Here is a 16,116-nt window from a genome sequence, read left to right as displayed (position 1 = left end):
CGTAGCTTTTTATGTGGCCCTCTAGATTCTAGATTAAACACCAATTGTGCTTAAATATTATGTTATCAAACAAATCAATGCAGTTTTTCTGTTTACTGCCAAATTATATCAATCAGTCCCTCCAGTTTCTTGAGAATTATTGTGGAAATTCATGCAAAATTAACGAATTTCCACTTTTTTTTGCATTGATACTTAATTGGTATTTTATTGCAAAAACTTTCTTACTTGTACGAAACAGCTGCCTCAGCCTAAATTGATGTCAGATTATAGTCCATGACCTATGCGAGTAATAAAAAGCCGCATTTACCGACATAAATAAGTGCAAATATTGCAAATATTTCCAAATTAGTACCACAAACACTTTGATTTTTATTGAAAAAAATCACAAAAAGAATCACAAAATCCTGGAGGGACTGAAAAGATGGTCAATATTTAATTTTAAGAATTCATTGATATTTCAGCAGTTTGTGAACAAGTTTAATCAATACATTCTGGCACAACTGGCCCTTTAAGAGAATGAATGATCTTGATTTGGCCCAAGAGAAAAATGAGTTTGACACTCCTGAAATAGAACATTTCCTCTCCAAGCCTCACAATGTAGTGTCCTGTTGGTCTATTAAAGGTGCAGTTAAAGTTATGTTTTGCATTTTTATATAATACCATCTTTAAACAAATATATACTCAATCATAAAGACAGAGTCAAAAATGCAGATAACCAGGTTGGATTATTTGAAATATGTACCTGATGGTCGTTTCATTATTGTGTTTCTTAGTAAACCTTTGAATCAGAATCGGTGGAGCAAGTTTAAGATGCTGGCTTGAATCTTAATTGGCTGGAATCACCACTGATCCGAATACGGCCCATAACTGCAAAAATCCCCAGCAATGAGACATTTACCAATGCATGCACCTCTTTAGGTTCCTGAAGTGAAGTAAGAAATGGTTCAAAATTAATGTGCCTGTGAATCGATGACTTTTCTTTGCATTCTGAGACAAAAACGGTACCAAGTAAAACCCAAGTTCAAAGTGCAAATAGAAAACAAACCACCTCAGTTCCTTAAAATGTATTCAGGAGGCTACAGATACTTTGCACAAGGAGCAGGTGTAACTGCAATGAAACCTGCATCTTGGGAACATGTTTCACAAACATCCAAAAGTGCTTTTTAACCACAGCGAAACGAGCGAGTACCTGATAATCCTGTCCGCACCAAAGAACAGAAAGATGACTTTAAACCACGCTCCATTTCCGAACGGACTGAGAGGAATGTGTTGGCATTTTTGGTTTAGAATGCTGACAGTCACACATGTGAGTCCAGAGCAGAGCGTTGACAATCATCATCTGTTCATCTGTAAAGCTCAAGAGGTTTCATTCAAAGGAAACACTGACCCCTGCAGGTGAAAGCTGCTATGACAGGTTAAAAAAAGGAGCAAACTGGAATTGTACAGAAAAAAAACCCTGAACGTAAACAGTAGCTCCTTGTTGAATTCTTGTTACAATTCCAGTGTTTAGGACTTGAAAACATTGAGACAATGATGTTTCCCACCTTCATCTTGCATAAATCAACTAAAAATTTAACAAATCTGTTAAGAGGAGCAGCAGTAATTTCACATGAACCCATGCAATCTCCTTATTTTTGTACTAAAGAGTTGAGAAACAGATCCATTTTCTTCTGAACAAAATATCCAGATATATCCAACTATAAACAGCTCTAAAATGTTTGTTTTGCAAAGAAACAAATTCATGTCACCAATTACAATGAAGCAGGGTGGTGGCTGCAGCATGCTGTGGGCTTACATCGCTTCAAACGGGTCTGATTTTAGCCAAAGTGAAGGAAATCCAAGTTCTAGTAAGTCCTGCCTCAAAACCTTCAAGATGGAGATGATTGATTAGTATCTTCAACTTTACATCAAGTCCAATCCTGCATCCAAGTCAACAAAAGAAAGACTTCACTGGATGAAACGGAGATGGAAAATATTTTTTAAATCCATGTGGTCGTCTGAAAAAGTTATAATGGTGTAATTTTATAATTAAATTAAAACAAACTATTGTTTTTAGAAAACCGATTCATTTGATTTTCCGTTGACTTGGTTAGGATTCCAGTGACATTAATGGTAGAAAACTGATTTATAACAGTCTCAGTGTTTTAAGCCCCAAACACCTGGAGGTTTAGCAGCTGTGTGGATATGTCAGAACCGCTGAATGAACGCATCACGCAGGGTCCATGTAAACCCATTCCTCCAAAGAATCCATGCCAACAATCCGCTCAATCAGATATGTAATTACAGGAGTCATGAAGAAACGAAGGCAGCCAGTGCTCATAAAAAGCAAACAGGATTTCCTAAATATTAAAAAAATAAAACCAAAAAAATAAAATTAGACTCGTTTTGGTTCTTCCCTCACCCCAATTTAACCTCCATCACCCACCAACATTAGTAGTCAGTAGTAAAACTCATGTACAGCTACACATATACACAGATCATCTATACATAGTACCATCATTTCACCAGTCAGAGTGGACAAAGAGGAAATACTCACAAAAATAATACAGAAAAACTGGAAGCTTTGGTAGAAGCAGACCCAACGTACCATTAACTTTGTGTCCCACAGTTAATTAGGGGAACATTTAGGAGAAATAAAATCTACATAAAACTTTTCTTATGTCGGCTTTAAAGCATCGAGGTTATGGAATTAAGAGTTAAATCAGCCTTAAAACAACAACAACAACATCCGCAGGATGGAAACAGAGTCTCAGTTACATTAAGATGTCATAGTGCAGCTTATTCCACAGTAGTCCTGCTAATTTAGGTAACGTCCTCCTCCAGGCTGCCATGGCACACACAGGAGATAAAAACATTCAGATTAAACATATTTCCATTCAGAGAGAAAATAAAAACAGAAAGACGATCAATTAGGCTGCAGATTGTGGTGAAGATGGTCATGGAGTGCTGAATATTCCCGCAGGAAGGAAGAGGGTAAGCCTCTATCACCATCTAGTGGTCAGGTTCTGCTATTACAGTAAAAAAAAAATTCAGATTTAAAACCATTAAAAAATAGAAATCCCTTAATTTTAGCTTGAATATTTTTTTACATATTTGGGTCTAAAAACTATCCATGGTGATAACATCTGAACCAGTAAGATGTCAAATGCTGCTTTGTTCAACACAATTTAAAGCTTTCCAGAAAAATATGTGTATAAAAAAGAGGTTAAAGATGTTTGAAACACTAAGTTTCAGCTTCCCTGGGTCGCCATAATGCAGCAAATCTGACTGGCTGCAAGACGGAGGAATACAAAAATTAAAAGAGACGGTTAAATCAACAAGAACATCGTTTTAAATGTGTAAAAAAGAAAGGTTTGATTATGACGCTAATGAAGATTTCAATAACAAATTTGTCAAAAACAGCGAAATAAAAAATACAGCTCTGTAGACAAGGACAAAACAGTGATTTCTTTTAAAAAAAGAATAAAATTAGTAGATAATCCATAATCATTTATACCCCACACATGATCAAGTTCGACCCCGGTCTTTTTCTCTCTCTCTGTAAAATGTAAAAGTCTAGTTGAAGGAAAGTTCTGACTCCGACGGGGCAGGAGTAGTGGAGGAGGACGTGGAGTCCTGCAGCGAGCCCTGATTGTTGTCCAGCGATCTCGGGAACCAGGGCGTGGAGCAGTTGGAGGGCGTGCCAGAGGTGGGGCTGCTGTGATTGGGCACAGCCGACAACGGGGAGCCCATACAGGCGCCTTTGTTTTGTAGGTCCGAAGGAAGGTGCTGACTGATCTCTCTCGGCAGCTGACTGTACTCCTCCTCCAGTTTTTCATTCAGCTGCGACTCAAGCTGCTCAGGAGCACAAAGACAAACACAGGGAGGTTAAAATGTTGTTTGTTAGTATAAAGTTTCTGAGATAATACAAGGCATTTTTAAGCACTAATTTACATTTTCACATCTTTTCTTTGTGTACCCAACATTTGTGGTACCCAGGATTATTGAGCTATTTGAAGTCACCCCCTTAGCCAGTTTTATTTTATTATCTGTGTTTTAATTATTTATGAATCTCATTCACTGCTAGATGATTGTGAAGTAATTTCTGATGTAATACCAATTATATCAGAAACTGGTATTACATCGGCAGTAGTGGCACGCGGGGGGCGGCGGGAGAGAGAGACTTTCACCGAAGTCTTTCTCGCGCCAGCTCTACTGACATCAGATGCGGATGTCAACGTCAGAGCGTCACAACAACGCTGCGAAGCCGCTTCTGAGAAAGTGATTTCCGTTTTCACAGGAGGCTCCTGTGCATATGGGGCAGTTAGATGGTTAGGACTTTTCTTTTGCAAATTAGAAACATTGTTTTGTTGACATTTATTCAGTTTTGATGCCTGGCCGTTGACTTCCTGCGCTATTCCGCACAGCCTGCGCTTTTTTCTCCTGTTGACTCCGATTCCCTCCGGTAGATTTTCTGCCGAGCCAATCGGCGAACAGAAGGAGAAGTGGTGAACGATGACCTCCATTTTCTGCGCTGCCTGTAGTTTTAGCAATGGCAGCGGAGGAAGCCGTTGGAAGTTGCCGTTACTTGCCGCTAACCTAAATGTTAGCTAGAGGAGAGGTGACCGTTACCTGCTGTTAGGCTAATCGTTAGCCACATTTAGCTTGAGATTGGGAAGTTTTATTTTAGATTAGCAGGGTTTTATACGGTATTATATATCCATAGTGTATTCACAATAATTTATATTTTTATTAGTAATGAATGTTAAGATTATGATTGTTTATACTGATTAAAGTTATTTTGTATATAATATGTAGCAGATTGTACAAACAATTGTGAACTTATCAAGTTCTTAGTCTAAGTTGTATCTATGCAGAAAAATCTGAATATAAATATAAGTCAGTGCGCTGTGATCAAAGAAGCTACTACTTAGAATGTGATTTTTGTTTTCACAGAATAAGAGACACATAAGTGCATATATGTAACATCATCAAAATGTTTTTAATGTTTAAATCTGACTTTTTGTGTTTTTCTGTCTTGTTTCATATTATTGTGCTCATGTAAAACAACTGAGTCCTTAGACAAAGCGATATAAAAATATGTTACCATTAAATGAATCAATAACTACCTTCAATTCATTTAAATCTGACGTGTAGCAGCCAAACATGCAGCACAGTAGGACCAGAGGACACCTTGCTTAGATTAAAGTATTTCTCTTTCTTGTAATGATTAGTTTTGTCCACACTCACCTGTGTAAGCAGACTTTCCATCTGCTGCGTCATTTCCAGATGCTTCAGTAAGAACTTCTCTTTTCTCATGCTTTGCAACTTCTCAAGCTGGTGAGGAGCAAGTGGAGATTTTAGGTAAAACCAGGATGACAAATATCATGAAATCACAAAGAAAAGCTCATGAAAGTCCCTAAAAATGCTTCTCCAGACAAATTAGCCCCAGATGAAGCCCAGAACAGAAAACTGGGCTATTAGAAAAGTCATTTTAAACTTGCTAGGAGCTTTAGTGATGTACATGAGTTGGATTACCTTGCGAAAAATCTCTACACAATCGTTTATGTGTTTCTTGTTGAAATCAGATAATTTCCTAGAGAGAGAGAAATAAGAACAAGGATAAAACATAACGAAGGTCAAAGAGAGCAATGAAAGACAACAGAGACCTGGATCTAAAAAATAAATTAAGCACTTTTATCTCAGATTGATAAACAGGTAAATAGAAATTAAATGTTTTTGTACAAGTCAGGATCTTTCTTCTTTGCTTCTAAAAGGCTCTGTATTCGCTTCCTTTCCAGGACCTTTTGGATCTCCTTCTTCTCCCTGCAGACACAGTAACAGATTAACTGTCTACATATAAAATTAACCAAATAAACTTGATTTAAGAGACATAGCTGAGAGTTAAGAATATGGAGAAATTCCAACCAGGAGCAAAATGAATCCTGGAAAACTGTGGTGTTGGCTGTTGCTCTTACTTGCTGCAAATGTCTGTGAGCTTCTTGGTGTGAAGTTCTTGATATTCAGTCACCGTCAGTTTTAGCTTCTCGTGCTCCTGAGGAGACACAGCAGCAGGTTTTTCAGGAACAGGTGACAGGTGAAGCATTTCGGACCAAACGGTACTTTGTAGAATTTAGAGAGTTTTTTCTGAAATGTCTAAAAATTTGAATAAGAAAAAGCTAATTTTTTATTAAACAAGTGTTGTTAGCGCACAAAATCGGGAGAGCAGAGAGAAGGAGGAAGTTCCAATGATTATCATGAACAAGGATCATATCCCCTACTCCAACGTCAACGTCTTAGAGCAACTGGTGTATTCAGCTTTGTGTTAAAGTGTTGTTACCTCTGCCAGGTGCTGCAGTTGCATCTGTTTTTCCTGCAGATAAAGGCCCTGTCGCAGTTCCAGCAGCTCCTGCATGTTATTCTCCCAGAGCTGGGCCTTCTGCTTCTCCAGGTCTCCAATCTTGTCCTGGGAATCACTGGAGCACAGAGGAACACCAGTTCAGCACCTTTCAGTTCATCTTTTATTTTCATCTTCACATCGCTGCCTTCTTTCACCCGTTTCATCCCTCTTCCGTCCTTCAGGCTTTACTCACCCTTTCTTGATGCTACGCTTGAAGTTTTTCTCAATGGTGGTGCGCTTCTTTTGACTTTCAGACTGAATCTAGGGATGGGGGGAAACACAATGAAAAACCAAATACTTTCTGGAGCACAAGAAAGTATTTGTATGCTAGCCTGCTTTCTTGAACAAGTTAGGATAGTTCTATGAACTATACAACACGTTTGACATTTTTTGTACAAAATCATTCCTAGATGATGAAATTTTAGTTTGGTCAGTTCTGCTTGTTTTGAGCTCCTTCCAGAATGAGCTGTTTTAGGGCCTCTTGAAATCCAAATAAGCTACTCCCCAACTCAACGTTTACACTCGAACATGAAAACAGCTGCAAACGGATGCAGAGTTATATAGCTGTACATCTTTGAGAAGCAGAAGTGGAGCCTCCTGCACAACCAAAAAGAATGCAGCAAGTGATTTCTGGATGGGAAGCCAACAACAAAACGCTTGTCTTTTCCAGCAGCCATTGTACAACGCATATAGCTAACCAAACATGCTGGAGCTCTTCTTGGGTTGCTAGGTAACAGTGTAGTGCCCTTCAATTGTGACTCGACATTCAGGAAATTTTTGAAACCGCTCATTTTCCAGACACCAAAAAACATTAACTTATTGCCAAAAAACGTCTGGGTGTTTTTTTTAAGCTGTCTTCTTTTAGAAGCTGTAGAGACCCAAACGGAAGCATAAAAATGTGCAAAATGTGAATTTTGCACATTGGATCCCCATTAAACATTCTCACATCCAAATAAAGCTTTTTGCATTTACCTTCTTTTGGTTTTTCTTTTGCAGCTCATTGAAGTCTTTAATTTGTTTCTTTCTCAGCTTGGTGAGATTCTTATTCTGCTTCAGTTCCTCCAGAGACAAACTTGGGACATCTGAAATATAAATATCATTTTAAGTCCAGCTTATGTCAACCCTGATGGCTGTGTGTCAAACAAGACGACTTCATTCGTTTCAGAGTGGAATTAATGTGTTATGAAGATCTTACCTGTGACTATGGCTACTATGAAATCCTCCTCCGCAGGACTTTGCACTACAACAGGAGGCAGAGAAAACACTCACAGTTCGTGTGCAACAGATGATGGACAAATTAATCATTCCCAGACTTGTTCAACAACAGGAGGTTTGAATGCAAATTCAGCTAAATTTACTGCAGATCCACAATAAAATATGTTCATTGATTGTCAAAAAATGTCTTAATTGGTGCTTCTGAACAGTATGATGCTTTGGGAAATATCCCTTTAACTTTTCCACATTTTGTCTCAAGAGAACGACAAACTTAAAAGTCTTTTTGTTTGTAAATCTTATGTGATAGAGTCATGCTAACGCTCCAGCTTTAGGTTCGTGTAGGGTTAATGTCCTTTTCCCCCATTTTCTTAACAGGTTGTCTCCTGTTAAACTGCATGTGCATGCTTAGTGTTGCTTAAACCCCCTGTGAAAGCGTAAAGCCCTGACAATTTTTAGAAAAAGAAAATAATAAATCCCCTGAAGTGGGCAGAGTCAATAGACACTAATGGGAGTGGGGATGAGCAGAGTGAGGCTGTGGTCAGGACGAGAGAAGCACTGTTGACAACTTAGCGACTTTTCATCAAAAAGCTATTGGCAACAGATCTAAGGACTTTTTTATTTTATTGGAGCCTATAGAAAACTGCAGTCCTTTAGAGTTACCATGGTAATCCTGGTTGTTTGTCTGATCAATGTTCTCCTTGCCCCAGTATGTCAGTTTGGGAGGACAACGATGTCTTGCTTTGTTTGTAGTTACGCCGTACTATTTCTGTATTGAGCTGAGCCGGAGATCTGTTCAGAGGTCGAGATGTCGGTTTATAACCTAACTCTTCTTTAAATGTCATCACAATTTTCTCCCTGACTTGTGTGACGATGTGTTCCTTGGCCTTCATGATTCTTGCACATTTACGAACATCAGCTTAGCACACATTACAGCTCGTCTCCGCGGTTCTCTCGACTAAACCAGTGTTGCATCTGGTGGCTAATGTAACATTAAAAAACCCTGTTGGTCTGCAGGTCTGGTTTAAGCAGTTTCTAGTTGGCACAGGAGTGTCTATAAGCTTTTACATAAACTCTCACTCCAGTGCCGACACTCAAACAGTGAATTTGTGGATGTCCCTACCTGGTGGAGGAAGCCAGTCAGGAGTCTCTTCAAAAGGACTGCTGGGAAGCGGCGGCTCAGGGGAAGGGAGTGAATCTGGAATATCCTGCGACTCACTGGATTCGTCTTCAGACTGTTTTCCAAATGTAAACATTTCATATATTAAGACAGATTACAGTGGACGAAAGATAAAGAACACCATAGACATGCTCACTAACTTCTTCACAAAGTAAAGCATATTTTTGTCTTACCTCAGCTTCCTCCAAGAGAGCAGCAAGCTGCATTTCTCTTGCGTCCAACTGGTTGATGTGCTTGATGGGGTTGGTCAGGGCCTCGATGTATTCTGAGTACAGACAGAAACACCAGAGGCAGATTAGCTTAACTTTATGAGATTATGGCGTTTTAATTGTTCATTAGAGAGCCATACATAACAGATTGAAAATTAAAAAGTATTTTAAAAATAACTGTGCAATATAAAATGTAAATGTTAAGTGTTTTATTAATAAGGAAGTTAAATAAAACAACAAATATGCTAACAACATGAGAGGCAGGCAAGCTGCTAATCAACGCTAACCAAGTACAATATTGGTGGCAACTGCAAGATTGTTTCTTTGCTAGAAAAAATATGAATATATGGATTTCAAATATATCAAAGCATTTATTTAAACTCATTTATTTCAATAAATAAAGAGACACTAGCTACATAAAAAGCAGACCTAAAAATGTTGCTAGCTAAAAGTGAAGATTAGCTTCTGTGAACAGTCACTAATTTGGCAAAAAAATAAACTAAAAATCCTTTATAAGAGGAAAATAAAAAAGAGTGAAAAATACAAGAAATTCCTAGCAGCCATTTTTTCCTATTGTACTTGTATTGGACAGCGGCAGTTACTTAATAATAATAATAATAATAATACATTATATTTGTAACGCACCTTACATTTCAAAGAAATCTCAAAGTGCTTATCCTGTTACTTCTTGTTGATTTAAAATGATCATATCATACCAACTGATGGATGATAATTTATTTTAAATGGCAGGTAGTTTTCCTTAGTAGTGAAATTAATTTGGCAAATTTACCCATGTGTTGATTAGGGACATAGTCCTTAGCTTCAGTGTAAACCAGCAGAGAGGCCACTAATAGTGGCTGGTTAAACTCAGTCCTCAGGTTGATGTAGCGGTAGCCTAAAAGGAAGACATATAAAACAAATGGACACCTGTTAACGATAGATAAAACATTCCTGAGGACATATATTGTAATTTAGTAGTAGTACTTTGCTTTCAGATCACATAAATATCAGAAAGCTCACCGCGTTTGAGGGAAGATACTGGGAGAATTCGGTGTCCGATGAACCTGCCGTTTTCTTCAAATGCAGATATCCTCAGAGACGCCAGTGAGGGGAGAATCACCTGGAATGTATTGGAAACAACACACAAGTTTAACAAAGGATGTATGACAGAAGACGAAATGTGAGAACAAGTTATAATACAAAAAAGTTTGCTTTGTGAGCAACCTTGTAGAAGACAAAGCGCTCATCTTCCCACACGGGGTCCATGGAGTTCCCATTGGAGGTCTTGGTTTTGCACCTCCTCTTTGTATCTTGTGGAAGTCCAAACAGGTCGACCTCCACATATACACCAACCTTTTTATCTGTCAGGAACTGACCTGAGATTATCTGATGGAGAGGCAGTAACACACAGTTAAGAGCACGATGACAAAAGCTGCTTTAATCAGACAATAAGAAACACCAACAGCTTGCTTCGTACCCGAATTGTTACTGTATTGGCAACAATCCCATCCACTATTTCTTCCGTAAAGGGGTCAAACTGTTTGTCCCCCCTCGTCATGATCTCTGGCTTCAGCAGGTAGCCGCTGTGGCCATTATACTCAAATACGCCCATGTTCAGCTGCATAGGGAGGTCTGAGAGAGAACAAAAAACATTTTACAAAATTTACAAAAGAGAGAAGATTTCTGTGAAGGTTGACATAAAAGTGTTTCCTAATTGCAACAACCCGACTTCACAGTGAGAAATTTAGAAATACCCAACATTTAGGCTGAGTACATTAGTTTAGTAGAATAAAAATTGCACTTTAAGAATTGCTTTTTTTCTCTTTTGTTGAAAAACAGAAAAGCTATCGTCAAGCCTTGTTCACATGGCAAGATTTTAAAAAGGTCGGGCTGATTTTCAAAACCTGACAGACCCCACATGATGATAAAAAAGTTTCTGGTGTAACAAGTTTAGTTGTACAGTGCCTTGTGTTCAGCCACAGGGTGAAAACAACACACCAGACTTGGACAGATTTAACTCCACAACATTCAGGGAATCTCACAAAACTTCTCTAGACCAAATGTGAGTTTAGAGTTTTAACAAAAATGGCCTATTGGGAAGAAGCAATGGTGAGAGTTTATGGACTATTTTTAAGATGACAGTTGTCTTCAGTATATTTTGGATGCCCCTCCATCGTGCTTTCTGATTGGCCAAACATCACATTCAACTGGTTGCGTTACTCCCTTGTTTTCAGGGGACACCACATGCTGCGATATTAGACCAAGACAATCCAACATGTTGAATATCTTAGGTTTTAGACTGGTGAATTCCCGATCACGCCACCAGTTTTCTGTGCCTTCTGACCAGATTAGTTTGCTCTCAACTCCCCAAACACGACAGGAATATTTCCTAAAATTATGTTAGGAGTCATCGTGATAATTGGGGCCTCCTGATTGTCACACCTCTAGTTGTTTTAAACATATTACCTATTGCTTTAACGGGTGAGTAAGGGAATTTATGTCAGAGTGTTTTACAGATTTTTACCAGAGCTGCCAGTGAATGTGAATATACATACGTCAGCTTTAGAGAGAAACACAGACAAATCCAAAAAAACAAGGCTGAATTAACAGTGCTTACCAAGAGTCTGAAAGTTCAGTGCCACCATCTGGCATCCGATGTTCCAGAAGAGCTGAGGCATGTAGTTAGAGCTGTCTACCCTCGTTCCTTTGGGGTAGATCCGGCTCATCTGCTTCTTATTGTACCTGGAAGAGTCCTGTCAAGGATCCACATGCTGAACAGATACAGGGAGGCGCAACATCTGCAGATTCAATTTATTACATGCTGGGAGCTGCAAGGCTCAAAGTTCAGTTCCTGATGGTGTCCAGTTCGATGTAAGAGCCAAACCTAGTTCAGGTTTGAGCAAAGAAGGTGGATCAGTTGGTTGGTATATCAGCGGTACCACTTATGATGTCAATTGTTTATATAATCTAAGTGAAAATGTAGAGTCTGCAAATAAGGGACCAGACTTTTGTTTGTCCAGAGATCAAATACTGATCCTAAAACCAACACCATCCAACGACGTAACAGTATGGATTCCGTCTCTGCTTGGAGGAATACAGATTTGGAAACTGTATATCCATTTTCTGAAATTGGAGAAATACTGGCAGAGATTAGCACACAAGCTCTGCTTCAAGTATTTAAGGATACGTAAGACACTCAAAGGGGAAGGTTTTCAGGATTTCTATGGCTTTGGTTTCCACAAATGAAGACATCTCATAGTGCCTTCTCCTCCCTGGTTAAACAGAAGGTGGTTAGGATAAATATTAGGAACTGGTAAAGGAGCATGCAAGAAAATTTTGATGATCATTCAAAAGCGCTCAAAGATATCATTTTGCCACCGTCCCAGCATCTCATCATCGGCAAACACACACTTACTCAATGCATTGTCAAAGCCCTTGAATTTAACAGGCTGGACGTAGTTGACAAGATTGGACATCTCCTCAGTGGCGGACACTTCGTTTAGGGCTGTACCCTGAGGGGAAAAGATAGCAGTAATCCATCAGCAAGCCGCCCAAAGAGACCATCAAAGGGTCAATCAACCGTTTCTGATACCTCTTCACTGGCGGCCTTTTTCCCCTCTGGCAGCGGCTCATTGTCCTCTTCCTCCTCACTTTCTCCTTCTCCTCCTGCCAGAACAGGATAAATATATCCAGGAAAAAAAAAACATACGTATGTGGACCAGTTAAATTCATTCAACTCTGCTTGAGAATACCGAGCGACTTACGTTGCCCAGGGTCTTTGGCCATCTTCTCAGCCTGCTTTTGCTCGCCGTTGGACAGGATCTTCTGTCCCTCTGTGTCTGCGAGGGGGGAATCTGCAAAAACAGCAGCTTACGTCTGTCAGCTAAAGTATGTTTGCAAAAAGTTTTAAATCACCCTGAGTTTATTGACTCTTTGTCTCCAAGGAGCCATTTGTAGTTTATGTAGGTTGGGCACAATACTGTGGTGCATGACACTCCGATAAACCAAATCAACTCAAAATCTAACCCATTTAGGTTCTATTGCTTGTTCATCCATTTTGGTCACACTTGTTTCCTCCACACAACTTTTTATTATTCTACTTGGATACAGTTATTTTAGCAGTGACATGTTATGGTTCACCCTGGTGACTGTCTGCATCCCTACCACGGGAGGGCGACGGCTGGGTCAGGACGGGATCTTTGCGCCGTACGGTTGTCTTCTCAAGGTGAGGCTTCTTCTTGTTTTTGATCAGGATCTTTCCCATCAGTTCTTGTGGTGAGGGAAGAGGGATATTTTGTTCCAGCTAAAAGCCATACAGATGATAAATGGTAATGTTTGAGCCAAAATGAAACAGGATTGATACCAGATTAGCAATAAAAAAAAAAACTAGGTATCTTAATTTCATCAGATGTAAGAGACAAACTTCAGACTCTGAGCCAAACTCAGTGTTTAAAACTGAAGATAAAGCTATCAGGATTGTCAAAACATGACTGTTCTTGTTGGATTTTGCAGCACAGAAATTAAAGAAGTATTTTATTTTGCTGAAAAACAGGCTTGTCAATTCTGGTTTAACTTGTAAAATTAATGGGGAAACACTTGTACATTAACTGAATGATCCCCACATTCACATATTAACAGTGATGTTAAAATGTAATATTCTCACTTGTATTGTTTTGCATGGATTTCTGCCTGTGATGAAACAAAACGTTTATATTCATGTTTGTGTATGATACAATTTGCTGAAATTGCCCCCAATTTACTGTTAATTTTCACAATTTCTAAGGAAAGTTTCCCCCCCCCGTCTCCCCTCCCCTTTAGTGCCCCACTGTGGGGTCGTAGGTCAGATTAAGCAGATACAAGTATCACGAGGGATCTATCAGATGATTGAGGTTGGATAGCACAGAGAATACAGATTTGAGTTTACCGGATATTTATCCAGTGGATCAATGAGCAAGGCGTCCCCAAAAATCGTCCTGCAGTACTCTGCCATCTTGGCCTGCTGCTTAGGTCTGAAATGACAGAAACTTATTAGAAACTGGAGCCCTGCATACCTTCAAGCATCAGTGGGCAAGTTTAATGGCTAGTATACTAGCATAGAGTTTACACAAGCGCCACATGCAGACAGCCTGTGACAAAGTTTTAACTAGACTTACGAGTCGACGTGGTTTTCAAAAGACAGGATGAGAGGGTAAGGGGAAGCCTTGAAAGCGGTTTCTGCTATCGCTTCAATCACCTCCTGCAGGCCATGACAGAAAGAGGACATTTAAAATGTGAGAATCTCAGATCACAAAATACATCTGAAAAATAAATAAATAAACTTTTTATTGCCACATTTCTGCTTCTGTCAGGATTGGTTTTTGCCGTTTTTGTCTGGAGGAACACATGACCCAAATGGATTCAGTGAGGTTCTTGATGCTCCCGTTAGCTAACTGCTTCCTTATGTCAAGGTTTTGTTTGCTTCACTCTTATTGTAGAAGCATTAATACAATAACACTATTGCTCTGGGTCAGACTCTGGTTTCAACATGTGATGTTGGATGGACAAGTCTTCTGTTGTTGATATCTTTAAAAAACTTTGGAATAAAAAGTTTCTCTGCCAGTAGATAATTTTATCGCTGCTATTGAACTACAAAAATGCCCAAAAAAGGCGGGGCGGAACGCTTTGTGACCTGAGGAGGGAGAGGTGGGGTGTGAAATGTCTCATTCACATTTAAAATAAGAGCAGTTGCTCTAATACGCGCCTCAGACCAGGCGTAAACAAGGGGTCTATAGAGGTACAATAACCAGGAATTCAAAGCAAAGCATTGCAGCTGTACTTTATACAGACCATTAGTGAATGATTTACATGCGACACTGAATGATTGAAAAGCATATGTCCAGTTTAAAACTGACAAATTTACACATGCTGGGGAATATTGCCTTTCCTGAACAGAAATATTGCTGTGAGACTGTCACACAGAAACAATCTTCATTCAGAGGCCTTTTCAGATATGCTGCAAGACTGACTGCTACAGGAGATCCTTCCTGCCCACAGCATCACCATCGACAACGACTCTTTGAAGATACTTGGATGTTATGAGTTACGACAACATTTAATTTCCACTTGGGATAAATAAAGCATTTTTGCATTTGAACTGAATTTGAACGAATGTTGAAAGAGCTGGATAAGAGGCTGATAAGACGGGTGCGGCACCTTAAATGGGATCTCAGTGGTCATGGTGAACCCGTGGGTGATGTAGGGCTCCTCGTCTGGGGGTTTGCCCTTCCAGCAGTCCAGCTCAATGCAGCGGCAGCCAGTGAGCAGCACCTGCCTGTACATCTCCACCGATGACGCGCCCGTCAGCTGACCCACTGGCGGCAGGTAGACACACACACACACACACACATCTATATGTTCAAATTGAGCCACTGGTGATTTAATTAAAGCTTTACAGTTTTCAATAAGCACACTGAATCTTATCAGTTAAATAAACCACTAAAGGTAAAGGTGTAGATTCTTCTGGAGAACGTTTTACCTGTGAGGTATGTGTTGTGAGAGGAGTTTATAAAGTAGTGAGCCAGCGGATGGGTCATGTCATCAAAGAGGTCAAGGTTTTCTAGAGGTAAGCTATTGTTTTCCTCACTGTTGAGGAATCGACTGAAACCCTGCAAACTGAGCTGGTCTGCAACAGAAAGACAGACAGACCAGGTGTATTTTTTATTATTCAAAACATTTACAATTAAAACAAAACAAATTTCAAACACAGAAGTCCAACAAAGGCTGAAGAATAATGATTTGATTTCTGGTCATTATGAAAGCTTGGTTAGAAACAGGAAAATGTTTGTGTTGCACTTCACATTTTGTATTGTAAGAAAATTATGTTTGTAATAATTTCTACCCTGATTAAAAATAAAAAGTTTGCATCTGCACCTGTGACGGACGGGTCAAATTTGTATCATTCTTCAATTGCAGTTGGGTGGCATTAAATAAAATCACTCCTAAGGCCACAAATGTGGGCCAGAATTTGGACACCCCTGTCATAAACCCATCCTAACATGTTCTTATTTATTTACTTATTTTCTTTATTATTCTTCCTAAGTAGGAAGAATAATAAATCCCCAGAACTATTCTTTAAATGGCTATTGTTGTTTCATAAC

At 39.3% G+C, this 16,116-nt stretch overlaps 1 protein-coding gene across 1 annotated transcript in view; it reads right to left on the bottom strand.

Annotated features, from left to right (window-relative positions):
• Window positions 1–1,049: 1,049 nt before the first annotated feature.
• The window catches only part of LOC102219479 (1-phosphatidylinositol 4,5-bisphosphate phosphodiesterase beta-3-like), a 66,453-nt gene continuing 51,386 nt past the window's right edge, over window positions 1,050–16,116 (bottom strand). The window contains exons 10-34 of the mRNA XM_014468964.2: window positions 15,495–15,641; window positions 15,173–15,330; window positions 14,134–14,216; window positions 13,905–13,989; window positions 13,145–13,283; window positions 12,745–12,834; window positions 12,573–12,646; window positions 12,396–12,492; window positions 12,168–12,252; window positions 11,598–11,722; window positions 10,458–10,612; window positions 10,205–10,366; window positions 10,001–10,100; window positions 9,771–9,875; window positions 8,945–9,036; window positions 8,715–8,826; window positions 7,575–7,619; window positions 7,352–7,461; window positions 6,573–6,640; window positions 6,320–6,455; window positions 5,958–6,034; window positions 5,725–5,805; window positions 5,518–5,575; window positions 5,230–5,316; window positions 1,050–3,834 (exon numbers count right to left, since the gene is read on the bottom strand). Of these exons, the coding sequence (XP_014324450.1) occupies window positions 3,556–3,834; window positions 5,230–5,316; window positions 5,518–5,575; window positions 5,725–5,805; window positions 5,958–6,034; window positions 6,320–6,455; window positions 6,573–6,640; window positions 7,352–7,461; window positions 7,575–7,619; window positions 8,715–8,826; window positions 8,945–9,036; window positions 9,771–9,875; window positions 10,001–10,100; window positions 10,205–10,366; window positions 10,458–10,612; window positions 11,598–11,722; window positions 12,168–12,252; window positions 12,396–12,492; window positions 12,573–12,646; window positions 12,745–12,834; window positions 13,145–13,283; window positions 13,905–13,989; window positions 14,134–14,216; window positions 15,173–15,330; window positions 15,495–15,641 (2,750 nt within the window). The 3' untranslated portion in view covers window positions 1,050–3,555. The remainder of the gene's footprint in view (window positions 3,835–5,229; window positions 5,317–5,517; window positions 5,576–5,724; window positions 5,806–5,957; window positions 6,035–6,319; window positions 6,456–6,572; window positions 6,641–7,351; window positions 7,462–7,574; window positions 7,620–8,714; window positions 8,827–8,944; window positions 9,037–9,770; window positions 9,876–10,000; window positions 10,101–10,204; window positions 10,367–10,457; window positions 10,613–11,597; window positions 11,723–12,167; window positions 12,253–12,395; window positions 12,493–12,572; window positions 12,647–12,744; window positions 12,835–13,144; window positions 13,284–13,904; window positions 13,990–14,133; window positions 14,217–15,172; window positions 15,331–15,494; window positions 15,642–16,116) is intronic.

This window comes from Xiphophorus maculatus, chromosome 14 (assembly GCF_002775205.1).
Source record: "Xiphophorus maculatus strain JP 163 A chromosome 14, X_maculatus-5.0-male, whole genome shotgun sequence".
NCBI lineage: Eukaryota > Metazoa > Chordata > Actinopteri > Cyprinodontiformes > Poeciliidae > Xiphophorus > Xiphophorus maculatus.
The sequence above is the reverse complement of the archived record's forward strand: the minus strand, read 5'-3'. Positions and strand labels throughout refer to the sequence as shown.